The sequence below is a fragment of the Thrips palmi genome, unplaced genomic scaffold, assembly GCF_012932325.1.
Source record: "Thrips palmi isolate BJ-2018 unplaced genomic scaffold, TpBJ-2018v1 HiC_scaffold_4, whole genome shotgun sequence".
Lineage (NCBI taxonomy): Eukaryota > Metazoa > Arthropoda > Insecta > Thysanoptera > Thripidae > Thrips > Thrips palmi.
The window spans coordinates 13,218,468-13,231,595 of record NW_023144631.1 but is presented as its reverse complement, the minus strand read 5'-3'; the positions used below and the strand labels follow the sequence as shown (position 1 = coordinate 13,231,595).

General features: G+C 41.8%; 1 protein-coding gene across 2 annotated transcripts; it reads right to left on the bottom strand.

Moving 5' to 3' along the window:
- Positions 1 to 8,646: 8,646 nt before the first annotated feature.
- On the bottom strand, positions 8,647 to 10,644 carry LOC117649656. 2 transcript variants are annotated; one of them, XM_034392595.1, is made up of 5 exons: positions 10,474 to 10,644; positions 10,017 to 10,079; positions 9,693 to 9,940; positions 9,030 to 9,261; positions 8,647 to 8,832 (listed from the first exon to the last, which is right to left on the bottom strand). In XM_034392595.1, the coding sequence occupies exons 1-4, from the start codon at positions 10,588 to 10,590 to the stop codon at positions 9,084 to 9,086; spliced, it is 606 nt and encodes a 201-aa protein (XP_034248486.1). In that variant the 5' UTR covers positions 10,591 to 10,644; the 3' UTR covers positions 8,647 to 8,832; positions 9,030 to 9,083. The 2 variants fall into 2 exon arrangements, 1 of the variants encoding a protein (XP_034248486.1); XR_004587987.1 differs by lacking the exons at positions 8,647 to 8,832; positions 9,030 to 9,261 and having other exon boundaries at positions 9,702 to 9,940; positions 10,442 to 10,644.
- Between the last annotated feature and the right edge of the window lie 2,484 nt (positions 10,645 to 13,128).

Here is a 13,128-nt window from a genome sequence, read left to right as displayed (position 1 = left end):
GAACCTGCAAATGCAAAGCACAAACCGGGGTTACTTTCTCTGTGGCAAAAATAAAATTACGCAACCTATTTGGCAGCATGTTTCTCGGATATTGAAATTTATATTATTCACACTGCATACCTTGGTTTCCATTGTCTTTGGCAGCCACTTTATCTAGACTTAATAAAGCTGTCGTAGGCACTTGGGGTGCTTAGCCGTACATGTACATGTTAACCACGCCTTGTGCTTAACGAGTACATGTACCAGTGTGGGACTTGAGCGTCGTAGGCATTTGGGGGTGCTTAGCCGTACATGTACATTTTAAACCCACGCCTTGTGCTTAACGAGTACTTTACCAGTGTGGGACTTTAGCGTCGTAGGCACTTGGGGTGCTTAGCCGTACATATACATGTACATGAACCAGTGTGTACGATCTGTAAGTACATATACATGTTAACCAGTGTGTACGAGTACATGTACCAGTGTGGGACTTGAGCGTCGTAGGCACTTGGGGTGCTTAGCCGTACATGTACATGTTAACCACGCCTTGTGCTTAACGAGTACATGTACCAGTGTGGGACTTGAGCGTCGTAGGCACTTGGGGTGCTTAGCCGTACATGTACATGTTAACCACGCCTTGTGCTTAACGAGTACACGTACCAGTGTGGGACTTGAGCGTCGTAGGCACTTGGGGTGCTTAGCCGTACATGTACATTTAACCACCCTTGTGTTTAAACGAGTACATGTACCAGTGTGGGACTTTAGCGTCGTAGGCACTTGGGGTGCTTAGCCGTACATATACATGTACATGAACCAGTGTGGTGTTAACACGTACATGTCCATTGTTTCATTTGTATTTTTTTTATTGCAGTGTAAAGTGTATCAATGATGCGGGGTTCAAGTCAGTAAAGCTGAGAGAGCTGGCGTCTGACATTGAAGCAGAACCTGATGAGGAAAAGGAGGAAATCCTCAATTTGTACCGATCCCAGGAATTCTATGATAATTTAAATGAAGAAATTCATGTAGCCCGGATCCAAAGGGCATGTCTGGGTAGTCCTGCCCCCGCCGAAAAGACTGTCACTTTCAAGCTACCCGAGGTTGTAAACGAAGGCTTGTCGTTGACACAGGAGGTGGTGAGTATCTTGCTTCTCTTCTCGTACACTCATGGTGCAGCTTGAGACAGGGGCGTTCATGTACCTGTTCTTCTGGCCCTAAACCAGTATGTGTACAGGTGTGGCTTGTTTGTTTTGTACTGCCATTGGAACACTTTAATTTATTTGCAGTTTGATCATTTCATGGCTAAGACGCTAGCCATTAAGGCGAACAACAGTGGTCCTGATGAGATTGAGGTTGAGGATCCTGTAGAGGGTGATACTGGTTCGCCTGCCAAGAAAACAGCCACATCAACAAGTGAAGTTCCCTCGGATGATAGCGATGAACCATTAGCTCGCGTATCGGCCACCTTAATCGCAAAGAAGATGCAGTCAGGCGGTCGTCCCACTAGAAAGAAGGATGCCACTACTGATGATGACACTGACACTTCATTAACTGAAACTGAAAATGTATGTACGAATGACAGTGTGTGTGTCGGTACCGCTACGAGTGCGTGTGTTTAACTTGTTCATTTATTTTTCTAGGATGAGTACGCTAGCTTCAATAACATTTTAGATGCGCTTCGGGGTTGGCATGACTCAGACCCAAAGTCGTTTCTAATACCACATGCCAACATGAGGAGTGTGCCGCTGCCCCCAGACAGCTGCTTGTCTCCGTCTTCCTCGTTCGTAATTAGGCTGGTGGACGTGGAAAGCTCGTTAGGTGTAAGTACTTGTTTACCACGCCTTATGTCTTAACGAGTTCATGTACCAGTGTAAGCACTTGGGGTGTGTAGCCGTACATGTACATGTTAGCACCGCCTTGTGCCTCAACGAGTACATGTACCAGTGTGGCACTTGGGGTGTTTAGCCGTACATGTACATGGTAACCGCCTTGCGCCTCAACGAGTACATGTACCAGTGTGGGACTTGAGCGTCGTAGGAACTTAGGGTGTTAAGCCGTACATGTACATGTTAACCACGCCTTGTGCTTAACGAGTACATGTACCAGTGTGGCACATGCTGACTTTTTCTTATTCTCTTGCAGTTTGACTTGACAAAGCCTCTTAAATACCCACAGAAGCGTAAGGTCTTGTCTCTAGATCCCTGTGTAAGGGAAGCGGCCGTCGCCTCTTATAGGAAGACAATGAAACAGAAGATCGTAAATGCCGTCAAGTTGTCAAGGCGGGATGTGGACGATGCTCCTGCTCAGAAGCTCGCTCGAAATGTGTGGGCTGCTTTTGAGAAGGACTCTATATCAAAACATGAAATGTACTACGATAGCGGAACTTTATTTAGAGACGCCTACAAAGCGGACGTCCCCTTTCATGGCAAAATGGTGAGTAATGCAATATGCTTTACTAATGTTTCTTCCAAGTACATGTGCGCCTGTCTGCAACTGATTTATTTTTCTTGCTCTTGCAGCTTAGTGCTTGGGCAACTACCCCCATGTCAACTATATGGCTCCAACGACGGGGCTACAAGCCTCTTGAGGAAAACGCGTTCCTCTACCTAAACCAAGTGCTCCAGTCTGTAGAGCATCACAGAACATTGCTGGCTGTGTTCTACATATTCTTACCAATTTATGGCCTCAGGGACTTTGAAAGGTACTCTGTGAAACAAATGAAGGAGCTTAAGAAGGGTCCCAAGAAGGGTGGTAGCGAGGAGAAATCAGAGTCAGAGGTATGTACGTTCATGTGCGTCATAGGAACTTGGGGTGCTTAGCCGTACATGTACATGTTAACCACGCCTTGTGCTTAACGAGTACATGTACCAGTGTGGGACTTTAGCGTCATAGGCACTTGGGGTGCTTAGCCGTACATGTACATGTTAACCACGCCTTGTGCTTAACGAGTACATGTACCAGTGTGGGACTTTAGCGTCATAGGCACTTGGGGTGCTTAGCCGTACATGTACATGTTAAGGCCAGGGACAGGTGAAAAAATGATCTCAGAAACTGCTGGTCCAAAACTTCTTATTTTCTGTCAAAATCTTACTCTTGATGAAAAACTATTTCACCCAAAATCCCATCCCATAATATCAAGCGGTTCCTGAGATACGGCTTTTTTATAAATTTTTTTAAATGTTTGTTAAAAAATTCCTTCGTTTCCCCTTTTTGGGTTTTGACCTGGCCGACTATTTTTTTTTGTCTAACCAAAGAACAAACGCAAATGACAGATTTTTGTTTTCCCGGGACTGATAGCAAAATACCAACTTTTCAATTTTGACATTTTTCAAAAACCCAAAAATTTTCCCTTTTTTTGTAAAAAAACCCATATCCAAAACCCTACTTCTGGGTGGTATATACAAAAACTGTCACTTGCGTTTCCTCGCAAAACCTACTGAGTCAGTGGAAAAAATATCATTGACGACACTTCAAACTGTATGCGCACAGGACCATTCAAATGTTAAAAAAAGTCTTGGGAGAAAAGGGCGTTTAAAGTTTGGTGACAGTTTTTAAATGGATTTTCAGCCAAAAAAATCTCCTTGCGCATACTATTTTGTCGTAAAAGGTTGACCTGGATATTTTTCACTTCTTCGATTCTTTTTTAAAAGATCCCAGCATGCACAACTGAAAATGTCCATTACATTATCATTGGCAAGCTTCTAAAGCATGCATTTCATTTAAAATTGATCAACAATGTACAAAATAGACAATTTTTAGTGACTTCTTAGATGAAAAAGCATGTGATTAAATATAATGGAAATTTGAACTAGGCATGCTGGAATTTTTTTTAAATGAATCGAAGAAGTGCAAAATGTGAAGATAAGCCTTTTACGTCAAAATAGTATGCGCAAGAGGATTGTTCAAGATACGGCTAAATAAAGCCAAAACAGCCCAAAAAAAGACAATTCGACTGGGTTCAAGACCTAGCATATGCCTTAAAAAATCAATCTTAGTCTCTTTGAAGTATGATTTCATATTCCCAACAAATTATGACAGTGGGGTTCATTTTGAAAATGGCAAGATTTTCACCAGAACACCCCCCCCCCCTGATGGCAAAACGGAAAATTTTTACTAAAATGTCGTAAATGCAGGAGTGTGCGAAAAGATGTATTTTAAGCACTTCCAGGTCCCGGATAGTCGAAGTCCCGACAGATCCTGAAAGAGGAAGGTCCAAAGGACCATTTTCCACCCAGAACTCATTTCATTCAATTTCACCAAACTTCTTCATTTTTTCACCTGTCCCTGGTTAACCACGCCTTGTGCTTAACGAGTACATGTACCAGTGTGGGACTTGAGCGTCATAGGCACTTGGGGTGCTTAGCCGTACATGTACATGTTAACGAGTACCTGTACATGTGTACGCTGATGAAAATACTCCTATTTGTCAGTACATGTCTTGCGTCTCTTGTTGCAGCCGGAGGACGTCGCCGGCAGCAGCCAGGAACCAAAGAAGAAGCGAGCGAGGCTCCCGGGGGGGAACGTTAACCCCATGACCCAATGGATCGTCACGAGCGCCTGGGAAAAGTCGGTGGTGGAGTGGGCAATAGAATACCACAACGACCATTACCGGCCGAAGGTGGACAAGGACGACAAGAAGTGGGCGGAGAAGGTGCACCACCTTAGCCACGTCCCATCATTAATGAGGAGGTGCAGGCAATTTGTGGGTTCTGGCATGTCAAAGGGGTTCGACAAAAACACCCAACTTTCCCCCCATTTGAGGGACTGCCCTGATTGCAAGATCCTGCCGGAGTCCGTCAAAGAACAATTTAGCCTCACCTCTCCAACAACTACCAGGTAATCAACGCGGAACACCGTACTGTTTTCTGCACTCCATCCCCAAAGGCTGACCTTCCGGTGGTGTCATGAATCTCCTGCCACTTCTCCAAGCCTTAGGCTTCCTTCTGTACTATAAATTCATTCATGCACCCTTAATTCTATGAATTTATTCATGCTGCTCTTCCTAGTACTAGTACTGATGCGTAAATGTTCAAATTGTGATAATCCAAATGTTTAATCTTTGCCAAGATTTATTTCAACGCTTTGCGTTCTAATTGTGATAATCCAAATGTTTAATGTTTGACAAGATTTATTTCAACGCTTTGCGTTCTAATTGTGATGATCCTAAGCAAAATGTTAAGTCTTTAGAAACATTTATTTAAACGCATAAATAAATTGTTTATTTTTTTAAATCTTGTGCTTTTTTACACCAAGCAGACCCGCATATATACCTCTTTGCAAATGCACTGGTACGGGTTTAGTTTCCTCTAGGCCCTTCCCTGGGGACTCTAAACCCGTACCTGTGCATGTATGGAACTTGGTCGCCCTGGCCGAGAGGGGGAGCCTCAAGGCGTACATATACCCGATCGGGTGCACTATACCGGTACGTGTGCGGGAAGTCCCTCGGAACCAACACATGTACGATATGGCCGACACCCGCTCATGCACGGGTGTATGCGCACATATGCGGGTCTAGAAGGGGTCTATGAGCGGGTCTTGGCCCCAAAATGCGTACATAAGCGGGTCTCGGGACCCAGATCCGAGCATTGGCGGGTCGGGCAAGAGGTGCTGGTATTCCGTACGGGTTCTTGTGCACCTGGATCTTTGGCCCGGATGGGTCCCAAGACCCGCTTTGTACGCATTTTGGGGCCAAGCCCCCTCAAAACCCCTTCTAGACCCGCATATGTGCGCATACACCCTGCATGAGCGGGTGTCGGCCATATCGTACATGTGTTGGTTCCGAGGGACTTCCCGCACACGTACCGGTATAGTGCACCCGATCGGGTATATGTGCGCCTTGAGGCTCCCCCTCTCGGCCAGGGCGACCAAGTTCCATACATGCACAGGTACGGGTTTACGCCACAAACCGAGCAGAAATTTGTTGATTCATGCGTGACACAAAACCTGGATGAGGTTTCAGTGCAGAGGTTGTCAAAATGTCTTGAGACGGCCTGTATTTTTTGACTAACACAAAACTGGCATCTCTACGCAGTATTTTCAAGCAACCAGCGAGACAGATAGACTCCTACACAACTGGTACTTGCTGGTATGTCCACAGTCTAATATTATTTTAGTTCAAAATATTAATTGCGTTTTTTCACTTATGGCCATTCTTTTCATTCTTTCCGTTACAGCTCTGAGGAGATAAACAAGAATGGATTAGAGGGGTTATTCAAACATCTTTACAGTGACGTTTTGACACAAACTGTTCATGATGTAGTAGAATACAGGAGCCGGGTACTTTTAGAGGATACACAAACGTTTGAACATTTACATGATACATAACCAGGATACCGGTTTACTTGGAAGCATAAACGGAGGGTGCCAAAACCTGTGCTGAAGTGGGTTGCATACACTGAACTCAGATATTCAAGTTGGCACAGAAAGGGAAATCTTTAGGGTATGGCATTGATGTACCAGCCACCTATTTCGATAACAAAAATTTAAGTTTGAGTAGACTTTACAGTTTACTATGGCTCCTGCCACACTACTACCCAGGAATACAAACACCGTATCTCTATTTTGGAACCACCCACAGTTGTTTTCCTATCCACGTTGAAGATGCTTATCTTTGGAGTTTAAAATTATTTTTTTTGGGCCATCCCAAGATTTGGTATGTATCTGTATGGGTGACATTCTGAAATTTCTATGCATTGTTGGTATACTATGACTCTTTTAACAGGGTGGTGGTTCCCCCTGTGGCAACAGCTTTGCTAGAGTACCATCTCAGTAGGTGCTCACTCACGGTCGAATCTCAATGTCGGAAATTCTTGGGCACAAGACTCTCTTGCCAACAGTACACTGGATGTCAGAACACCACATCCCCTTCAAAATTGTAAGTACAAATTTCATCATGGACTCTAATGATGCAATATAATTATAAGTTGTGTTTTTTATGGTTTCGTTCTACTTTCCCAGATCGTCCAAAAACCTGGAGACTTGGTGGTTTTGGCACCAGGAACCCCACATTTCGGCTTCAATACAGGGCCTAATATTGCACAGGTAGAATCCTTTATACTGACGTTTTCAATGGCTGAATTCCAACAGCTTGCATGATTCTAATGAGACTCTCTCACAGGCAGTCAACATTGCAACCGTGTCCTGGATACCATGGGGAATAAATGCACAGTGGTGTACATGCTTGTAAGTGAATGAATATCCATGTGATATGCTTAGCCTGTTGTTTTCTTATTACTAATTCTCACTTATAACTTCAGGCCCCATCCCCATCATGTACACATCAACATGACACCATTAGTGGCTGCATTCTGAAAAGACTTGCTCCATTCAGTTTTAAATGGTGGCATTGTGGTAACATGGGTAATGCTGGAAGGATTGAAATGGTCCAAGATAAAATAAAAAGAACGGGCAGGTTGTAATAACAAATGCTTTATTTTCTTAAGTTTAACTGAAATCAGCATATTTGTGGGTAGTCAGATTTTACAATTTTTGTTTCAAGAGCGAAAATTAAACATACCAACACTAAATAATTTTTTTAAATATCCACTTACATATAGACTACACAGTTCATTCACCTATTTATTAAATATTCACAATGTATTAAGAAAACCATTTCTTGAATTAATGTTACGATCATTTAGAGCAGAAGTGTAATTTTTCTGTTTTCTCGTGTTTTACAGGACGAATTTCACAATCAGACTCAGGTCAAAAAAACATACCGCTGCCCGGTGCCTCAGTGCGGAAAGACCTTCACTTCTTCTTCTGTCCAGCAACCAACTAAAGACGCTATTATCAGGCATGTTCATTTAACACACAAACCTATTGTAAAGTCTGCTTGTCTTTTGCAGGAAATTGATCACATGTTCAGAGAAATGTAATGGCTGCTATAGATTACCTTTCTGTTTGATATTTGCTTAACAGAATTTGACATCAATAACGTGTTATGTACATTTCTTAAAATGTTTCCCTTTTAAAAGATACAATTTAATGATGGTAAAACCTGTACCTTTGTATGTTAATGGCTGAATGATGTTACAGTAGGTACAATTTCTTTTGATTGAAAACACATCTATTGTATTGTATTGTATTTCAGCACCACTCTCAGTTCTGTTTTCTGCAGTCTGAACAGTTTCTTTTTAGAGGCCTGGCTGGCAGAATAAGAGAGTGCTAGGCAGCATGGAAATCATTACATTTCTTAGATGATAATTATTATGCTTAGCTTAGCTTACAGTAATCTTGAATGGAAATAAGCCATATGAACATTTCATTGACTGAGAACAAGGGCAATGTGGGCTTTTAGTACAAGTGGATTGTAATACACATTGTGAAAGCTGTTTGAGCACCAGTTCTTACTTTAGAAATTAGTGCATCAATATGAACATTCCACGTTAGATTTTCATCCACATGGATCCCGAGAAATTTTGTATTATAAGCTTGTTCAACTACTTCTTGATTAACACTTATATTCAAGGTACTGTTATCTTTTCTGGGTGAGAAGCACATATAGTTAGTTTTGGAAACATTTGTTACTAAAGTTAATTTTGTTCAGAAAGTCTGTCTTTTTTAGTGCTATAGTTTCCAATTTTTTAAAAGTATATTTGTTTCCTCAAGTTCTCCTAAATCATACATTGTTTTAAATCTTAAAACAGTCTCAAAAGCCTCTAAACTTTGAGACTCCTTACTCCAGTATCATGTTTTTATTTTGTTATTCCCTCTTCTCTGTATTATTGGACATGCTTCATTTAAATTATGAATCAAAATGTCTTCAAATTCTTAACAGGCCTTATTTTCTTATGCCAGCACCTGCCACTCCATCCCAGTATTCCCTCGAGTGTGGAGTGATTAATATGGTTTAATAGGGTATTCCGATGGATCTGAACCGGAACCCCGAGCAGTAGAAATATCTGGATCCGGTATGAGAAATCTGGTGTGCGGAGGTCATTCGCACACCCGATTTTGCATACTTTCAGTCCTCCGCACACCTGATTTCTCATACCGGATCCAGATATTTCTACTGCTCGGGGTTCCGGTTCAGTTCCATCGGAATACCCTATTCATTTAGAATCTCCAATAGACATTTTCTCACAATGCACAATTTCATGCTGTCATTACTGAGACTGTGTATGACTCCTTAATTTCTTTACATATTTTTCTTTAGTCTTGTTACGTACAATATTTTTCATGTATTGTATGAAAGAAAAGTATTTATTGATAATTACTGTATACATTTCTTTGGAATGCTCTTCATGACAGGAGGCAACGTGCTGGAGCAGTGTTAGGAACGCACATAGACAACATAGGGACTAGACGAGAAGCCAGCCTATGCTGCCGTGCTTTTGGCCCGTCCGGGTTTTTTGCCCCCCTTTGTGGCGTCCGAGGCGAGCAGTCCCGGAGACACCAGAGGGGAACGAGGGGGGCGGGGGTTTTTATGACCGGTGTACGTGGTGTACTTCGGGAAGCTCCGAAGAGCTCGGCTCGCCTTCGGCTCGCCTATCCGCTCGTGCTCTCCGGGACTCCGAGCCAGCCCCGAGCGGCGCACAGCTGGCGGTGGGGGGGGGCCCCCTCCTCCCGGTGGTAAAAGTCCCCGCCACCCTCGCTTCACCCCCTTTGGCCGTCTCCGGATCTCGAGCGTTTTCGGACGCCACAGGGGGGGCAATAAAAATCCGTCTTTTTATTGCCATTTCTTGTCTAGTCCCTATGTTGTCTATGGGAACGCAGAAGGACCAAACTCAACAGGTAGCGGACAGCCGGGGCATGATATGATAGGGCCCCTAGGATACAATGCTGTAAACCAACGGTGTGAAAATGCGTTGCTGGTGTTTGCATATTCGCTTGCTATTGCCTTGACTTTTGCTATGGAAAGGTTAGTACCGCCATTCCTTCTTCGAGGCCTACTCCATAGGCAGTTTATTTGCTCGTTGTGAGTTTGTTCTTCAACTTTTATAAATTTCATGTCATCAATGACCTGAGAGGATATGGGAACAAACAGACTCATTAAAAATCAAATAAATGGATAGGGACAGGTAAAATCTGAAAATTACCTCTGATGTCATTTCAAGAGGTGGTTCTGTGGGCTCTGATTTGAGAGCAGCAGCTTCCTGGTTCTGAAACGATAAAGCATAAAACACTATTCATTGTTAGGCAACTGGGTATCTATAGTTCTTATACCTATATTTTTTGGTCTCTGCTTGCCATCTGTGAGATGTGAGATGAGATTAAGGTAAGACAGGCAATTTTCCCAAAAATGACACTGGCAGGACCAGCAGACGCTTATATCTCAAGATATTTAAGGTTAAGAGATTCCTTCAAAGGTTTGAAAACAAGAATAAAGGTCTGAGACTTAAACTACGCTTAAACTGCCGTCACAACATCCTTTCCATAGAACGCAGAGATAGTGTCTCCTCACACTGAAATTAAACAGATGTCAACGGTAGCAAAATAAAATGCCACTAGAATATTTACTCACATTATTATGATTATGAAATTGGTGCGTGATACCTCGTATGCTTCTCCAGCCAAAGCTGGCTCTTGGTACTTCAGTTCCGCTTTGGCCATGTCCTCGGCAATGTCAAAACTCATTTCCTGAGGAAAGAAGAGGGGACAAAACCTGAGCATTCAAGAGAAGAGATAAATGTAAGACAGGCCATTAACCTAAGCACGAAACCAACATACAACACGAACTGAGACTACAGAGATATGTAAATATCCACTCAGATCGGTAGAATTTGTTCACATAAGCAGTACTCCTTGAGGTTATTCTTCACAAGAGTTCAGTAAAGGACAGAATTCAACCACGTTTGAACTACCGTGGTTCTTGCCGTCAAGCTAAGTTTAAAAAAATACAAACTATGTGCTGAGTATGTTTGGAGCAGAACAAAACAAGCTGTTTATAAATTTCCTGACAAAACTTTCTGCTTTCTGTCCAAGTGTCAACTTTTTTTTTTTTTCAATCGGCTGCTAGACGCGAGAGAACGTTTTCGCGTGTTACCGGGGGGCCGTGAGTGACATGCCTTTGTTTTCATTTTACGTTTTCGTTTGCGAGCTTGAGAAAAAAACATTCTATGTTCTAATTTGTCCAAATGTAATCAAGCCATCAGTTCTCGGTGAGGTTATTAATCAGCAGTGTTTTCGTTGCTGAGTGGCATTTTCCTCTGTGTGACTTCAGGTGTCTGTGGGAACTTCTTCATCCTAACCTCTTGTTTTTGTTTTGGTTCCAGGTACAATTTGCATTCAACCAGGAAAGTTCTGATTCAACTGTAGCGACAAATATTCTGCCAATACTTAATTTACTGCAGAGTTCTTCTCTGGGGCTTTCCACCAACAGGTGAGTTCATCACAGTTCATATATACTGTTAAAGATCTTTGAAAAACAAGTATCACTTTAATAAAAAAAAAAAGTCACTGCTAGCAGCATCTTTGCTTTACATGAGAGAAACTCCCCTTTAAGATCTTTAAATGGGGGGTTGCAACTTTTTGCCAGTTCATAGTTTGATCTTTGCAGCTAACTGTGTAACTTTTTTTTCCCCTTTTTGAGCTTTGTTTGAATAAAAAAGCTGTTGCTTTGGAATGACTGAAGTCACTTCTTGATTGTGCTTCCCAACTTTGGAGGAAGACTTTTTCATTACTCCTATTACATTTGGTGGACCACGACCCGACTGCTGCATTCTCATCAGTCCTCCGATATCCATCTTAGTTCTATTGAAAAGCTCGAAATCTTGGTAAGTAGATATTGAAAGCATGTCTCATTACTCACCCACTGCTTTCCTTTGTCATGTTTTTCATCTTTTCTTCTTTCAGAATGCAGAGTTCAAGACGCAACACATTTTGTTAAATTTTTGAAGGAAGCTACGCAACTATTCGGGCAACATGAATTTATCCCAAAAAATTTTTAATTTTTAACAAAATTTTGTGTACAGACTCCAAGGGCTGCTTTCATAAAATGCGCAGTTTGGAGATAATCAGTAGGAGGTTCACACTCCAAATCTGATGGAGAGGCATAAATGCTATTGTCTTTGTAAATAGATAACATCTCACTCTTTCCCAAACCCAAAGTCAGGCCTTATGTATTTTATATATGTCATTGCTTTGCCTTTTGTCATTGCTTATCAGTCTTGTTTAGATCTTAAGTATTTTTCTTTGTCTGAGTGACTCATTTTAACTCAGCACGCAGTGCAAATGACGGGAGGAAGGTCTTTGCTATGTGGCCTATTTTGCAAAGGCAATCTTTGTTTTTGATTCATGCTGACCTGTTGTCAGGCAAAGACTGCAAAGAGTTGTGGCTGGGAGATATTGCCAGCCATGAATCATTGCGTGCTTTTATGTTGGCTTATGTGGAAAATCCAGAGGAGGAAATGTAGACGACAGAGTCAGCAAGCTTGAAGAGTACATCAACGAAAGTGTTGAGGCTGAGATTTCTCTGTCAAGCAAGACCCTGTGGCTCTGGCAATTTTTCCCTTTCTTGCCACTTTCTTTATTTTGAAAAAAAACTGATGATAGTTTAACACATCTGAAGTGCAAAAGCAAGGAACATTTTTGGGAAAACAAAATCCATTTCTATGCTTTCATCAGCCACCTTTTAAAATTTGAGGGCTTGCTTTTATCTTTCGCTTAGGGTTTAAATTATCACTTTAGTTGTTTTGATATTCGCATTAATTTAATCATCTCCCTAGGGGTCTTAGTGTGTAAATGCTGCTACTAAGCTGGAGAAAATCTAAGTTTAGCAAAATTTTTTATGACTTTTCTTCAAAGTAGTTGTTACATAGGTTTTAAAACTTTTGAACCAAATTATTAAAGTTAAGGCTTTAACTCTGATGGAGAAGCTTTGCAATAGTATTGTCTCTAGCCTTTCATTAGAAATTATCATAAATTGTTAAAATTTAAGTCCCCGTTCCCCATTCCCAAATTTTACAGAACTCCTGATATTTTTTTTCTTGTATAACTTTGGAGAGACTCTTCTCAGACTTTTCCTGATTATATTTTGACCAACATTGAGTTACTGTATCATGAATTTACCCCAAAATAAATTTTAATTTTAACAAAATGTTGTGTACGGACTCCAATGGCTGTTTTCATCAATTGCGCAGTTTGGAGATAATTAGTAGGAGGTTCACACTCCAATCTGATGGAGAGGCAAAAATGCTATTGTCTTAGTAG